This window comes from Pelecanus crispus, unplaced genomic scaffold (genome assembly GCF_030463565.1).
Source record: "Pelecanus crispus isolate bPelCri1 unplaced genomic scaffold, bPelCri1.pri SCAFFOLD_155, whole genome shotgun sequence".
Classification (NCBI taxonomy): domain Eukaryota; kingdom Metazoa; phylum Chordata; class Aves; order Pelecaniformes; family Pelecanidae; genus Pelecanus; species Pelecanus crispus.
In genome coordinates this window covers 86,161-100,252 of record NW_027461269.1, presented here as the reverse complement: position 1 = coordinate 100,252, position 14,092 = coordinate 86,161, and the positions used below count along the sequence as shown (strand labels likewise).

The following is a 14,092-nucleotide window of genomic DNA, read 5'->3' as shown; positions in this document are numbered from 1 at the left end:
GGGCTTAGGTGGTTGCAGGGGGCTGGGGACAGGAGGGGGACGGGGGGGACAGGGAGGTGCTGGAGGGGAGATACGGGGCTGGGGGTCACCCCGGGGGGGGCCCTGGGGCAGGGCTGGGGGGTCCTGGGGTGCGGGGGGGGAGGCCGGGGCTGGGGAGGGGGACGTGGGGGTGCAGGGAGACACGGGGGGGGACACGGGGTTTGGGGTCCCAGGGTGAAGCAGGGGGGACGGGAGGGATGGCTGGGGACGGGGACAGGAGTGTCCTGGGGGGGCTACGGGGGGGGGACGTGGCGCCTCGGAGAGAGGGGCTGTGGGGGACGGGTGGTCTCGTGGAGGGGGACAGGGGATCCTGGAAGGGATGGGGGGGGTGTCTGTAGGGGGACAGGGGGACATGGGGGGGGTTTCCGGAAGGGACGGCGAGGCCCGGGGACACCGGGGGGTCCCGGGGCACGGGGTGGGCTGGGGGTGGCAGAGGGCCTGCAGCGGGGGGCAGCGGCCCCTCCCTGCCTCCGTCCCCTTCCCGTAAGGGCCCCAGCTGTCCCCGGGTGGGGCGAGCTGGCGGGGTCCCAACGCCCCCGCAGACCCCCCCCCGGTGCCACGACGTGGCTCTGGGCGGTCCCGGGGTGGGATGCGGCTGGCTTTGGGGCGGGGGGGGAGCGCAGGGACCCCGATGTGGCAGCCCCCCCGATGTGGCAGCCCCCCCGTGTCCCCCAGGAGGTGACGCCGGGGTCCCCTCAGCCGCCGTGTCCCCGCAGGACGATGAAGCTGCCGCCCGCCTGCTGCCGGCTCCAGACGCTGGGGGCTGCCCTGGGGGTCTGCGTCACCATCGGCTTCGCGGTGCAGCTCCTGGGGGGGCCCTTCTGGCACAGGTGAGACCCCCCCCCTCAGCCCCCTGCACCACACGCTGCACCCCAAAATCCCCTGGGGATGTCCGCGGTCGGGCAGGACCGGGGTCCCCGACCCCTCAGCCGTTCGCCGGGTGGGTGGGGTGGGCGTCCCCACCACCTCGGGGGTCCCAAGCCCCTGTCCCCTTGGACGGCTGGGGCCAGGCAGGGCGGCTGGACCGCCCCCCCCGCCCAGCGGCACCCCCCGACCCCGCCGCGTGCCCTTAGGGTCCCCGAGGCGCCTGCCGGCCACTCGCCGGCGCCCTGCCAGCCCCGCGCCCACCTGGTCTTCCTGAAGACCCACAAGACGGGGGGCAGCAGCGTGGTCAACCTGCTGCACCGCTTCGGGGAGGCGCGGGGGCTGCGCTTCGCCCTGCCCCACCGCTACCAGTTTGGGTACCCAACTCCTTCCGGGCCGAACGGGTCAAGGGGTACCGCCCGGGGGGGTCCCCACTTCGACATCATCTGCCACCACATGCGCTTCAACGTCACCGAGGTACCGGGGGCACAGCGTGCTTTGTGGGGGGGGATGATGGGGGGAACGCGGGGCTGGGTTGGGGGTGTGGGATGGGGATGGAGCGTGGGGGGACAGGGCTGGGGGGGGGGTGGCTGGCGTTTGGGAGGCGGAGGATGCCGCGGGGGGACGGAAGAGGTCTGGGGAGATTCGGCGAGAGAAACCGCATCTGGCGGAGCCGGGGGGACGCGCCGGGGGGGACGCGGGGCGTCTGGAGGAGTTGGGGGCCATGGCGTGAGGCAGGTGAGGTCTGGGGGCACCGGGATGCTTGGGGGGAGACGGAGGAGGCCGGGGGGAGATGTGGGGGCAGATGGGGGGATGCGGCGGACACCTGAGGGAGCGGGGGGCCGGTGGCAGCGGTGGCGGGGGGGACACATGGCGTGGCCGGTGGCCGCCCCGGTGGGGTGCCGAGCCGGCGCCGCGGTTCCCGCCCAGGTGCAGAAGGTGATGCCCAACGACAGCTTCTACTTCTCCATCGTGCGAGACCCAGGAACGCTGGGTGAGTCGGCCTTCGCCTACTACCGGGCTGTGGCGCCGGCTTTTCGGCGAGCCCCCTCGCTAGCTGCTTTCCTGGAGGCCCCGGAGCGTTTTTACGAGGCCGGGGCGCGGGGCAACCACTACGCCCGCAACCTGCAGTGGTTCGACTTCGGGTTGCCGGCGACGGACGATGGGGACGGGGCGGCGGTGGCGGCGGCGCTGGCGGGGCTGGAGCGTGCCTTCGGCCTGGTGCTGCTGGCCGAGCGCTTCGACGAGTCGCTGGTGCTGCTGCGTGAGGCCCTGTGCTGGCCCGAGGAGGCCGTCACCGTCTTCGCCCAAAACGGCCGCATGGCCGGCGACGGCCCCCGCGTCTCACCCGCCCAGGCCGCCCGCCTGCGGGCTTGGAACGGCCTCGACTGGGCTCTCTACGCCCACCTCAACCGCTCCTTCTGGCAAAAGGCCGAAGCTTTCGGGGCCACCCGCCTGCGGCAGGAGGTGGCCCGCTTGCGCCAGCGCCGCGCCGCCCTGGCCCGCCGCTGCCTGAGGGGCGGCGGACCCCTGCCCGCCCGTGCCATCCCCGACGGCCGCCTCCGCCCCTTCCAGCCCCCTGGCCGGGCGCAGATCCTGGGGTACGCCCTGCGGGCCGGGCTGCCCCCCGCCGAGCGGGAGCGCTGCGCTCGCCTCGCCACCCCCGAGCTGCAGTACAAGGACATCCTCGACCGGCGGCAGTTCGGGGGGGGGCAACGCCTCCGTCCCGCCCGGGGGGTAGCGGTCCCCCGATGGCGCCGTGCAGCCTGGGAACGGCGCCGGGCCTCGGTTTACCCAGGCCAGGCCGTGCCTCGGTTTACCCGGGCCAGGCGGCCGGCCCCCTCACCCTGACGGGGATCAGGGTCCCCCCGTGGAACCACTCTGTGCCTTGGTTTCCCTGCTGTGGGTAATGCTGCGTCCCCCTGTGTTGTCCCCCCCCCCCCTCCCCGCAGTCGGCTAAGGATTCGGGTCCCCCCACGGTACAGCTCTGCGCCTCAGGTTACCGGGGCGGGTAACGGCCACCCCTAACCCCGACAGGGATTGGGCTCCTCCTACGGTACCACTTTGTGCCTCGGTTTACCAGGGCTGGGCAATGGGCCCGACCGGGCCTCAAGCTGCCGCCATGGTACGGCCCCGTGCCTCGGTTTACCGGGGCTGGGCAATGGGCCCGACCGGGCCTCAAGCTGCCGCCATGGTACGGCCCCGTGCCTCGGTTTACCGGCGCTGGGCAATGGGCCCGACCGGGCCTCAAGCTGCCGCCATGGTACGGCCCCGTGCCTCGGTTTACCGGGGCTGGGCAATGGGCCCGACCGGGCCTCAAGCTGCCGCCATGGTACGGCCCCGTGCCTCGGTTTACCGGGGCTGGGCAATGGGCCCGACCGGGCCTCAAGCTGCCGCCATGGTACGGCCCCGTGCCTCGGTTTACCGGGGCTGGGCAATGGGCCCGACCGGGCTTACTGGGGCCGGGCAATGGGCGCACTCTCAGCCCCGCCCGCGTGCGCAGGGAGCCCCAGCGCCCCCTGGGGGAGGGGGCTGGCGCAGGCCCCGCCTCCTCAAGGCTCGCTTTGTGGTCACTATGGCAATAAAGACTGGAATCAGGCCGCTGATTGGGTGCTTCGGCTGCCAGTCACTCGGCGGAGTCGTCCTGCCCCCGCGGAGGGAATGACGTGACGCGGCAGGAGAGGAAGTCCCGCCCCCCCGCGGAGGGGGGGGGGCCTGCGAGTGCTCCCCGTGCGGGAGGCGGGGCATCGATGCGCTCGGCGCTCGGCTGCTCGACCGGGCCCGGGCGCTCGGAGCTCGGTGCTGTCACCTGCGCGCGGCCCGCCCAGCCGCGCCCGCTCGCTCCGGCAGCGCCGAGCGGAGCCGGACGCGGCCCCGGGAGCCCCCGTCCCGTCCCCGGCCCGTCCCGTCCCCCGGCCCCGGGAGCCCCCCGGCACCTCCCCCGGCCCCGGGAGCCCCCGGCCCGGCCCCGGCACCTCCCCCAGCACCTCCCCCGGCCCCGGGAGCCCCCGTCCCGGCCCCGTCCCGTCCCGTCCCGTCCCCCGGCCCCGGGAGCCCCCCGGCCCGGCACCGGCACCGGCTCCGTCCCGTCCCGTCCCCCGGCCCCGGGAGCCCCCCGGCCCGCTCCCGGCACCTCCCCCGGCCCCGGGAGCCCCCGGCCCGCTCCCGGCACCTCCCCCGGCCCGGCTCCCGGATACCCTCCGGGCACGCCCGGTCAGACCCGGCATCCCCCCGCCCCGGGCCCCTCTCTCCGGGCTTTCCCCTGGCCCGGGACCCGCTGGTGCCCCGGCATCGCCCCCGGGACCCCGCCCCCCCCCCCGGTGCGGCTAGGCTCCGGCACGCCCCCGCCGCAGCCCTTGCTCCTACGATCCCCGGTTCCCCCGGTCCTTAGCCGCCCCCCCGGCCCCGGGGCCGGTGCCCATGGAGTCGCAGTGCGATTACTTCATGTACTTCCCGGCGGTGCCGTTCGCGGCGCGGGAGCTGCTGTCGGGAGAACCGGGCCGGTACCGGGCGCTGCCCCGCCGCAACCACCTCTACCTGGGCGAGACCGTGCGGTTCCTCCTGGTGCTCCGCTGCCGCCCCGGCAGCGGCACCGGCACCGGGCCCGGCCGGCCGCCCTGGGCCGAGCTGGCTGCCTCGTTGGCCGCCCTGGCCAGCGTCAGCCCCGGTGGCACCGAGGCCGGCGGGGACCGGGACGGGGATGCGGACACGGATGGCACCGGGGACGGTACCGGGAGCGGGGCCTCGCCGGAGCCCACCGTCTTCAGGGACTGCCGGGCCCTGCTGACGCACAGCCAGGGCCCCCCCGGGCGCCCCGCCGCCGGGGTGGGTGACGGGGACCGGAGGGGGGACATGGGGGCAAGGAGGAGGCGGGGGGGGGACACGGGGTCGAGGGAGGATTTGGGGGGGACAAGGGGACACAGGGGACATGGGGATGTGGGGGACGGAGGGGGATGTGGGGGACGGAGGGGGACGTGGGGGACAAGGGGATGTGGGGATATGGGGGACGGAGGGGGACGTGGGGGACGAGGGGATGTGGGGATACGGGGGACGGAGGGGGACGTGGGGGACAAGGGGATGTGGGGATACAGGGGATGGAGGGGGATGTGGGGGACGAGGGGATGTGGGGATACGGGGGACGGAGGGGGACGTGGGGGACAAGGGGATGTGGGGATACGGGGGATGGAGGGGGATGTGGGGGACGAGGGGATGTGGGGATACGGGGGACGGAGGGGGACGTGGGGGACAAGGGGATGTGGGGATACGGGGGACGGAGGGGGACGTGGGGGACAAGGGGATGTGGGGACACGGGGGATGGAGGGGGACGTGGGGGACACAGGGGATGTGGGGATATGGGGGATGGAGGGGGACGAGGGGATGTGGGGATACGGGGGACGGAGGGGGACGTGGGGGACGAGGGGATGAGGGGATACGGGGGACGGAGGGGGACGTGGGGGACGAGGGGATGTGGGGATACGGGGGACGGAGGGGGACGTGGGGGACGAGGGGATGTGGGGACAAGTGGGGACAAGGAGTGGGGGAGGACACGGGGGACGTGGAGGGGGATGGGGCTGAGGGCCACCGTGGCGCTGAGCCCCGCTGTGTCCCCAGATCCCGGTGGAGGACCCCATCGTGTCCACGGACGAGGTCATCTTTCCCCTGACCATCTCCCTCGACAAGCTGCCGCCTGGCACCGTCAAGGCCAAGGTGACTTCGGGGACCTCGAGGATGGGAGGGGACCTCAGAGGCAGCGTGGGGATTTTGGGGACAGCATGGGGACCTTGGGGGCAGGAGGGGAGCTTGGGGACAATGTGCAGTCATTGGGGACAGGATCATGGGGACAGTGGGACCATAGAGCTGGCACAGGGATCTAGCCCTGGTCCTGGTTCTGGGTCCATCGAAAGCAAAGTGGAATTTGGGGACAGGAGGGGCCCTTCCTTGGTCACAACGCAGGGACCTTGGGGACAGTGTAGTGACACGGGATGGGGAGCGGGATCCGGCCCTGCTTCCCCCTCTCCGGGTCCACGAAAGCCACTTGGGACAGGCGTGGGGGACAGAAGGAGCCGTGGGGACAGAGGGGGAGCTTGGGGCTGGACCCGGGCCAGCTGCGACCCGTGTCCCCACCGTCCCCAGATTGTGGTGACGGTGTGGAAAAGGGACACGGAGCCGCCCGAGCTGCAGGAGGGCGGCGGGTACCTGAGCCTGCTGCAGACGCGGGCGCCTGCACACATCTTCCGCCAGGAGCAGGGAGCCTTCAAGGCGCAGGGTAGGAGCGTCCCCGCGCCCCGCGTCCCCGCGTCCCCGCGCCCCGCGTCCCCTGACCGCCTCCGTCCCCGCAGTGAGCACCCTGCTGACGGTGCTGCCTCCGCCCGTGGTGCGATGCCGCCAGCTCACCGTGTGCGGGAAGTACCTCACCGTGCTCAAAGGTGAGGGGGACGGGGCGGTGGCATGGAGATGGGGGTCCCCGGGGGTGGCTGGGGTGGGGACGGGGGTTCCAGGGGTGGGGACGGGGGTCCCAGGGGTGGCTGGGGTGGGGATGGGGGTCCCCGGGGGTTCCAGGGGTGGGGATGGGGGTTCCACGGGTGGGGATGGGGGTCCCCGGGGGCGGCTGGGGTGGGGACGGGGGTCTGGGGGTGTCCGTGCCAGAATGGAGGATGCGGGGCAGGGGAGGACGTGATGTGGGCTGGTTGGGGCTGTGACGGGACTCCTGATGTCCCCGTCCCCCGGTGTCCCTGTCCCCTGATGTCCCCGTCCCCCGGTGTCCCCGTCCCCCAGTGCTCAACGGCTGGTCCCAGGAGGAGATCTCGCTGTGGGACGTGCAGATCCTGCCCAACTTCAACGCCAGTTACTTGCCCGTCATGCCCGACGGCTCCGTGCTGCTGGTCGATGACGTCTGGTGAGCGCGGGGACAGCTGGGGGTCCGTCCCTGGGGCTGGGGGGGGGATGGCCGCGCCGTTTCCCAGACCCCCCGGGGCCCCTCATTTTCCTCAGGACGGGGCTGCGCCGTGTCCCTGGCCCGCCCCCGGGGAAGCCCTGGGGGGACGCTGGCAGCCCCGGGCTGGCAGCGCGGGTCCCCGCATGTCGCTGAGCTGTCCCCACGCCCCGTCCCGCAGCCACCACTCGGGCGAGGTGCCCGTGGGTGCCTTCTGCCACGTGGCTGGCACCGGCTCGGCCTGTCCCTGCGCCCTCAGCGCCCTCGAGGAGCACAACTTCCTCTTCCAGCTCCAGGCGCCCGAGAGACCCCCTGAGGACGCCAAGGAGGTGAGGGGACACCGGGGGGACCCTCGGGGCTGGGGGGGGACGCTGGGGTGACCGCTCCGAGGCCGGGCACGAGGGGACACTGGGGGACATCCTGGGCAGGGAGCGTCCTAGTTGGCAGACGTCTGGGCCAGGATCAGGGCCAGGTCCCCGTTGGTGGCCTGGGGGATGCTGGCCTTGTCCGGGGGTCCTTGTCCTCCCTCGGCGCAGCGGAGACCGCCCTGGCTGGGACGCGGGGCCACCGTCCTCGCTGTGGGGGACAGTCCTTGCCAGGGAGCCGAGGGGGACGCGGGGATGTTGGGGACTGTCCCTGCTGGGAGCGGTGATGACGGGGACATCTCTGACTCGTTGTCCTCCCACCCAGGGCTTGGAGGTCCCGCTGGTGGCCGTGATCCAGTGGTCGACACCGAAACTGCCCTTCACCAGCAGCATCTACACGCATTACCGGTGAGAGCCGCCCCGAGGGTCCTCCATGTGCCCTGTCCCTGAGCCGGGAGGGACCCCCAGGTCCTCCTGCCCCAAGGAGGGGGACGCAGAGATCCCCCTGCCCCTGCTTGCGCCACAAACTGACATCCTGGGGCTGCTGCGTGGCCATCTCCATGGCCCTGTCCCCGTATCCTCAGCGCTCCCGCAGGGCTGCCCTATGTTGCTAATCCCGCGTCCCCGTGGCTCCTGGGGGCCGTCCCCACTTCAGTCCCCCTCCCGCCACCCCCCAGGCTGCCGAGCATCCGCCTGGAGCGGCCGCGCTTCGTGATGACGGCTGCCTGCGAGTCCCCGGTGCGGGCCCGGCAACGCTTCACCGTCACCTACACCCTGCTCAACGACCTCCAGGATTTCCTGGCCGTGCGTCTCGTCTGGACGCCTGAGACCGCTACGGCCGGTGGGGACGGGGTCTGGCAGGGGACCGAGAGGGTGGGGAGGGGATCCGAGGGGCCGGGGGTGCCTCTGGGTGTAGCTAAGAGGGGACAGATGGGGTGAGGGAAGGGCGGAGATGCGGGGAGGCCAGGAGGGGACGGTGGTGGCCAGGAGGGGACGGTGGTGGCCAGGAGGGGACAGTCGTGGCCAGGAGGGGCTGGAGGTGGCCAGGAGGGGCTGGAGGTGGCCGGGCAGGGGCCAGCGGTCCTGTCCCCGCTGCACTCATGGTCCCCGCAGGGAAGAAGCTCTCCGGGGAGGAGCGCCGGGCCACGCAGGCGGCGCTGGATGCCATCGTGTGCCACACGCCGCTCAACAACCTGGGCTACTCACGCAAAGGCAGCGCCCTCACCATCCGCGTGGCCTTCCAGGCGCTGCGGGCCGGCCTCTTCGAGGTGAGGCCACCCGGCCGCCGGGGTCCCCCGGAGCCTGCCCTGGGGCCTGGCCCGGCGTCACCGCATCCCCTGTCTGTCCCCAGCTGTCCCAGCACATGAAGCTGAAGCTGCAGTTCACGGCCAGCGTGGCCAACCCGCCGCCCGAGGCCCGGCCCGTGTCGCGCAAGAGCAGCCCCAGCAGCCCGGCCGTGCGGGACCTGGTGGAGCGGCACCAGGCCGGGCTGGGCCGGTCCCAGTCCTTCTCCCACCAGCAGCCGTCCCGCAGCCACCTCATGAGGTACGGGGGGGACAGCGGGGACCTGGCAGGGGAATGGGACGGGGCAGGGTGCCTGGGGCTGCGTCGCAAGGGACACCTGGAACCGGAGGGGCCCGGCGGTGGGATCGGCGCAGGGTTGTGGGGGCACGCGGGAGGGTGACGTGGTGGGGGGGACAGGCAGGACGGGGCTGGGGCACCCCTGGGACAGGGAGGAGACGGGGGAGGACGCGGGGCTGGAGACAGCTTCAGGGGGAGAAGATGGGGGGGGGACGGCCAGCCCCATGGAGAGGGGACGGCCAGCCCCACAGGGACACGGATGGGGAGGAGATGGCCAGCCCCACGGGGACACGGGGAGGGGACGGCCAGCCCCACGGGGACACAGGGGAGGATGGCCAGCCCCATGGGGACATGGATGGGGAGGGGACAGCCAGCCCCATGGGGACACGGATGGGGAGGGGACGGCCAGCCCCACGGGGACACACGGGAGGATGGCCAGCCCCATGGGGACACGGATGGGGAGGGGACGGCCAGCCCCACGGGGACACAGGGGAGGATGGCCAGCCCCATGGGGACACGGATGGGGAGGGGACGGCCAGTCCCACAGGGGGATGGCCAGTCCCACGGGGACACGGATGGGGAGGGGACAGCCAGCCCCACGGGGACACGGGGAGGGGACGGCCAGCCCCATGGGGAGCCCGGGCAGCCCCCTTACCTCCCCCCGCCCCAGGTCAGGCAGTGTGATGGAGCGGCGTGCCATCACCCCGCCGGTGGGCTCCCCTGTGGGGCGGCCCCTCTACCTGCCCCCCGAGAAGACGGTGCTGTCCCTGGACAAGATCGCCAAACGGGAGTGCAAGGTGCTGGTCGTGGAGCCCGTCAAGTGACGGGGACCTCGGGTACAATGGCTGCATCCTGCTGCGTCCTGGAGGTTGCGCTGGAAGGGGACAAGCTTTGGGGGGGGTGGGGAACGGCAACATGGGGGGGCCTGCGCCCCCAGGGGATGAACCTGCTGCTTCTGGGACCGGACTGGAACGTGCCATGGGGGAACCAACGGGGACAGGGGGTCTGTCCCCAGCCTGGGGGGGTGACAATGCTCCGGGGACGGGGGTGGCTCGGGGGAAGCTGGGGGGACGTCCTGCGGCTGGTCCCAGCGCTGTTTACACCCCTTCGGCTTCCTGTGTTGCCTTCCATTCGGCTGCTTTTGGGGAGGGAGGGATGGGGGGGAACAAGGGACCGGGACCTGTCCCTGGGGACGTGGGGGACACCGGGACCCGTCGCCGGGGCGCGGAGCCAAACGGGTCCCGCGCTGCCACCCCCCGCGCCAGGGACGGGGATGTCTCCGTGCCTCCCGATACGGGTGGCACCTCCGCTCCCCCGTTATTTATTTGTCTCCGTGCTGGCTGCTATCTTTGTGTGTGTGTCTGCATACGCGTGCCAATAAAGCGCTGGCCTGGACGCGGGGACAAGTCTGTCACTGGGAGAGGGCAGGGGATGCTGGGGCGACTCGGGATGTCGCTGGGGGGGGGAGCGGGGGCCCCCCAAGGGCACTGTGCCCCCCTCTCCTAGCCGAGGGCCCCGTCTCGCCCCGTGCTGGCCCGAGTGGAGCTGTATCCCCCCCAAAGAAGCCAGATGGAGGAACCGGGACATAATTTATTGCCTCGAGGGAGGGACAGCGTGCGCGGGGGGGGGGTGACGCTGCATGAGGCGCGCAGGGGACACCGGGGTGGCCTTGGGGACTGCGGGGATGTGGAGGACCAGTCCCCAAGGCCCTCGAGGTGACGGGGACACGAGTGGGTGTTGCTGCGGGGCCCTGGGGCCAGCAGGGACAGCGGAGCCGGTGTCCCCCCCCGCCTCCCTGAGGCCCTGGGGACAGGGGATGAGGGGGAGCGTCACCCCTCTTGACGACGGCGGAGACGCATTTTCAGACGGCAACGGGCTCCTGGACGTGGTTCTGCCGCTTCACCACGAAGAGCTTCTGCCCAGAGACGGTGACGAGGAGGGAGTGTTCTCCGAACACCACTGCGGGGACACGGTGAGCGCGGGGACGCCCCAAGGACACCGGGGGCACTGCCGCCATGCGGGGACGCTGCCGTGGGGACAGCGCGGTGGTCGGGGCCGCTCTGGGCGCTGCGGGGCCGCCGGCAGCGTGAGGGTGACGGCCGCCCTAGGGACAGCCGGGCCACCACGACTCGGGGGGGATAAGGTGGGGTCACCCCTAAAACCCTGGGGACGGCAGTGCCAGCATCGGGGAGAGCGCAGCGCTCACGCCCAGCTGCGGGACTGCGTTGGGGCCACCAGCACCGCCCTGGGGGACAGTTTGGGGGACGCTGTCTCGGCCCTGGGGGCGGCGCGGGGGTCAGGGCCACCCCACACTCACCCGAGAGGCGCTTGAAGGGCGGGTCGTGGCCGCGCTGAAGCCGCAGCCCGCAAGCCGTGGCCACCAGCTCCGAGAGGATGGCGGCTGTCTGCTCATCGTTCTCCAGGTCGCCTGACGACTGGGGGGGGCAGCGTGGGGGGGCAGCATCGGTGAGATCCGGGCGTCTGAGCCGCCCCCTCCCCGTGCCCAGATAATGGGGTGCCCGTCCCCGAGCTCCCACCTGGTATCCGGCTGCCCCTTCCCACCCCGGGCCCGGTGTCGTCCCCCCCCCCCGCCCCAGCATCCCGGTGCCTCCTGGTACCTCGCGTCCCTCCCGCGCCCCTGGGTGCCCCCACCGCCCCCAGGTGCCCCCCACCGCCCCGGCAGCCCACCCGTGCCGCCGCCCTCACCGCCAGCACGGCCCCGTCGCTGATGACCAGGTAGCCCAGCTGGGCCGGGATGCGCTCCAGCCCCTGGGTCAGCGCCGTGGTCTGGGGGCAGCGGGGGGGGCCCCGTCAGCCCGCACCGCGCAGGGCCCCTGCTTCTCCGTGCCCCGGCCCCATGCCACCGCACCCCCAGCCCCACGCCCCCACTTTTCTGCACCCCGGCCCCGTGCCCCCGCTTCTCCGCACCCACAGCCCCACGCCCCCGCTTCTCTGCACTCCCGGCCCCGCACCCCCAGCCCCGTGCCCCTGCTTCTCTGCACCCCCGGCCCCTGGCCCCGCTTCTCCGCACCCCTGGCCCCACGCCCCCGCACCCCCAGCCCCACACCCCCACTTTTCTGCACCCCCGGCCCCGCACCCCCGCTTCTCCGCACCCCCGGCCCCGCACCCCCGCTTCTCCACGCCCCCGGCCCCCCAGCCCCACGCCCCCGCTTCTCCGCACCCCCGGCCTCCCACCCAGGCCCCACGCCCCCGCCCCGCACCTCCGGCCCCGCACCCCCGCTTCTCCGCACCCCCGGCCCTGCTCCCCCGCAGCCCCACGCCCCCGCCCCGCACCCCGGCCCCGCACCCCGCGGTGCCCCAAGGCGCCCGGTCCCCGCCAGCCCCCCCCCCCCCCCCCCCCCCGCTCCCGGTTTCTCCCGACGCTCACCATGGCGCCGCTCCGGTCACCTGACCGCCTCGCCCCGCCCCCTGCGCCCGCCCCGCCGTCCCATTGGCGCAGCCTTCTGCCTGTCACCGGCCCGCCCCGCCTCTCGCGGCTCTGTGCCAATGGGAGCCGGCTGGGAAAGCACGTGGGTGAGGGAGGGCGTGGCCGGAGCGCTTCTATTTGCATACAGGGTCCCCGCCCATCCGCAGACCATGCCCTCCTCGGGAACCCCGCCGCTCCTATTGGTCCCGCCGCGGCGGGGCGGGGCCCGCGGCCTGGGGGAGGGCGGAGCGTCAGCATCGGGGGGGCGGTGGCGCCACCGGGGGGAGCCGGGGGCTGCACCCCCCCCGGGGGAGTCGGGGGCTCGGAGGGATGCGCTGAGCCCCATCCTCTGTGCCCCCCCCCGCCCCGTGACCCCCTGCCCCTGTGCCCCCCCCGACCCCGTGCCCTGACCCTGTGCCCCCCACCCTGACCCTGTGCCCCGACCCTGTACCCCCACCCTGACCCTGTGCCCTGACCCTGTGCCCCCGCCCCTGACCCCGTATCCCCCACCCTGACCCTGTGCCCCCCCCACCCCTGTGCCCCCCACCCTGACCCCGTGCCCTGACCCTGTGCCCCCCCTGCCCCTGTGCCCTCCATCCTGACCCCGTGCCGCAACCCTGTGCCCCCCACCCTGCCCCTGTGCCCCCCACCCTGACCCCGTGCCCTGACCCTGTGCCCCCCACCGTGACCCCGTGCCCCGACCCTGTGCCCCCCACCCTGACCCCGTGCCCTGACCCTGTGCCCCCCCTGCCCCTGTGCCCTCCATCCTGACCCCGTGCCCTGACCCTGTGCCCCCCATCCTGACCCCGTGCCCCGACCCTGTGCCCCCCACCCTGCCCCTGTGCCCCCCACCCTGACCCCGTGCCCCGACCCTGTGCCCCCCACCCTGCCCCTGTGCTCCCCACCCTGACCCCGTGCCCTGACCCTGTGCCCCCCACCCTGACCCCGTGCCCTGCCCCTGTGCCCCCCACCCTGACCCCGTGTCCTGGCCTGTGCCCCGACCCTGACCCTGTGCCCCCCACCCTGTCCCATGCCCCCACCGTGACCCCGTGTCCCGGCCCGTGCCCCCCCGACCCTGTGCCCCCCACCCTGACCCGTGTCCTGGCCTGTGCCCCCCACCCTGCCCCATGCCCTCACCCTGCCCCATGTCCTGGCCCGTGGGGGGGGGGCACGAGGAGCTGGGGGGGGCTCAGAGGAGCTGGGGGGGCACGGGGAGCTGGGGGGGCACGGGCGGGACAGCTGACAAGAAACAAGAAATGGTTGGAAAAAAGTAGGCACGCAAGTAGCAAAGAAATGAGCCAAGTTATCCCGAAGGCCAGCTCAGCCCAACTAGCTTTCGCTGGCCGGCTGCTCAGGATGCCAAGCCCTGGCCAGGTGAGGTCACAAGCGCCAGGCGGGTGCCGCATCACCGACCCTTTGTGACATGGGGCTGCACCAGGGCGTCTGCCACGGCCCGGGCGCCTCCCGCAGCCGGCAGCCGCTGGCCTTCCCCATGTGCTGCTGGCGAAGGGCTGTTCGTCCACCGCAGAGCTCCCACCTCTTCCCCGAGCCGCACCAGCCGGATGAATGCAAACCTGGCCAGGGCTGTAAGCGTGCCTGCTCACAGCTTTGGCCGGCATGTTCCGGTTGCTGAGGGTTTCTTTTCCACTCTTCCTAGGTACAGGACTTTGTCCATGGGACTCGTGTAGCAAAGCACCTGGGCTCTTACAGGCTCCTTTGCAATGAATTGTATCTGCCCCCCAAGATGCAGCCACAGGCTGACTCTGAAGTAGCGCTACCGAAGAAACCCCTTCAGCAGCTGCCCTGGGTTGACCTTGGCTGGCTCCAGGCCCCCAGCCGGCTGCTCTCTCACCCTGCAGCTCTGAAAAACATTCGTGGACAGCT

At 73.1% G+C, this 14,092-nt stretch overlaps 3 protein-coding genes across 3 annotated transcripts; 2 read left to right on the top strand and 1 right to left on the bottom strand.

Annotated features, from left to right (window-relative positions):
* Positions 1-759: 759 nt before the first annotated feature.
* On the top strand, positions 760-2,918 carry LOC142596879 (galactose-3-O-sulfotransferase 4-like). Its single transcript, XM_075727339.1, is given in 6 exon segments — positions 760-869; positions 1,113-1,288; positions 1,291-1,324; positions 1,326-1,380; positions 1,834-2,640; positions 2,856-2,918. Coding segments are annotated over 6 exon segments (1,245 nt in total).
* A 1,405-nt stretch (positions 2,919-4,323) lies between these two features.
* LOC142596881 (trafficking protein particle complex subunit 14-like) lies at positions 4,324-9,605 on the top strand. Its single transcript, XM_075727341.1, has 11 exons — positions 4,324-4,728; positions 5,515-5,610; positions 6,037-6,169; positions 6,243-6,329; positions 6,679-6,799; positions 7,017-7,164; positions 7,526-7,608; positions 7,878-8,041; positions 8,314-8,468; positions 8,552-8,745; positions 9,452-9,605. Exons 1-11 carry the CDS (start codon positions 4,324-4,326, stop codon positions 9,603-9,605), a joined length of 1,740 nt encoding a protein of 579 aa, XP_075583456.1.
* A 981-nt stretch (positions 9,606-10,586) lies between these two features.
* On the bottom strand, positions 10,587-12,189 carry LOC142596880 (ragulator complex protein LAMTOR4-like). Its single transcript, XM_075727340.1, has 4 exons — positions 12,170-12,189; positions 11,488-11,568; positions 11,099-11,216; positions 10,587-10,740 (listed from the first exon to the last, which is right to left on the bottom strand). Exons 1-4 carry the CDS (start codon positions 12,170-12,172, stop codon positions 10,643-10,645), a joined length of 300 nt encoding a protein of 99 aa, XP_075583455.1. The 5' UTR covers positions 12,173-12,189; the 3' UTR covers positions 10,587-10,642.
* Between the last annotated feature and the right edge of the window lie 1,903 nt (positions 12,190-14,092).

What these genes read in the sequence shown, in the direction of transcription:
- LOC142596880 (XM_075727340.1), bottom strand. An exon ending in GCGACGGGGCCGTGCTGGCG is followed by an intron (nt 11,217 to 11,487) that starts GTGAGGGCGGCG and finishes TGCCCCCCCCAG; the next exon opens with TCGTCAGGCGACCTGGAGAA. An exon ending in GCCCTTCAAGCGCCTCTCGG is followed by an intron (nt 10,741 to 11,098) that starts GTGAGTGTGGGG and finishes GTGTCCCCGCAG; the next exon opens with TGGTGTTCGGAGAACACTCC.
- LOC142596881 (XM_075727341.1), top strand. Translation starts at nt 4,324, where the DNA reads ATGGAGTCGCAGTGCGATTACTTCATGTACTTCCCGGCGGTGCCGTTC. An exon ending in GGGAGCCTTCAAGGCGCAGG is followed by an intron (nt 6,170 to 6,242) that starts GTAGGAGCGTCC and finishes CCGTCCCCGCAG; the next exon opens with TGAGCACCCTGCTGACGGTG. An exon ending in CTGCTGGTCGATGACGTCTG is followed by an intron (nt 6,800 to 7,016) that starts GTGAGCGCGGGG and finishes CCCGTCCCGCAG; the next exon opens with CCACCACTCGGGCGAGGTGC.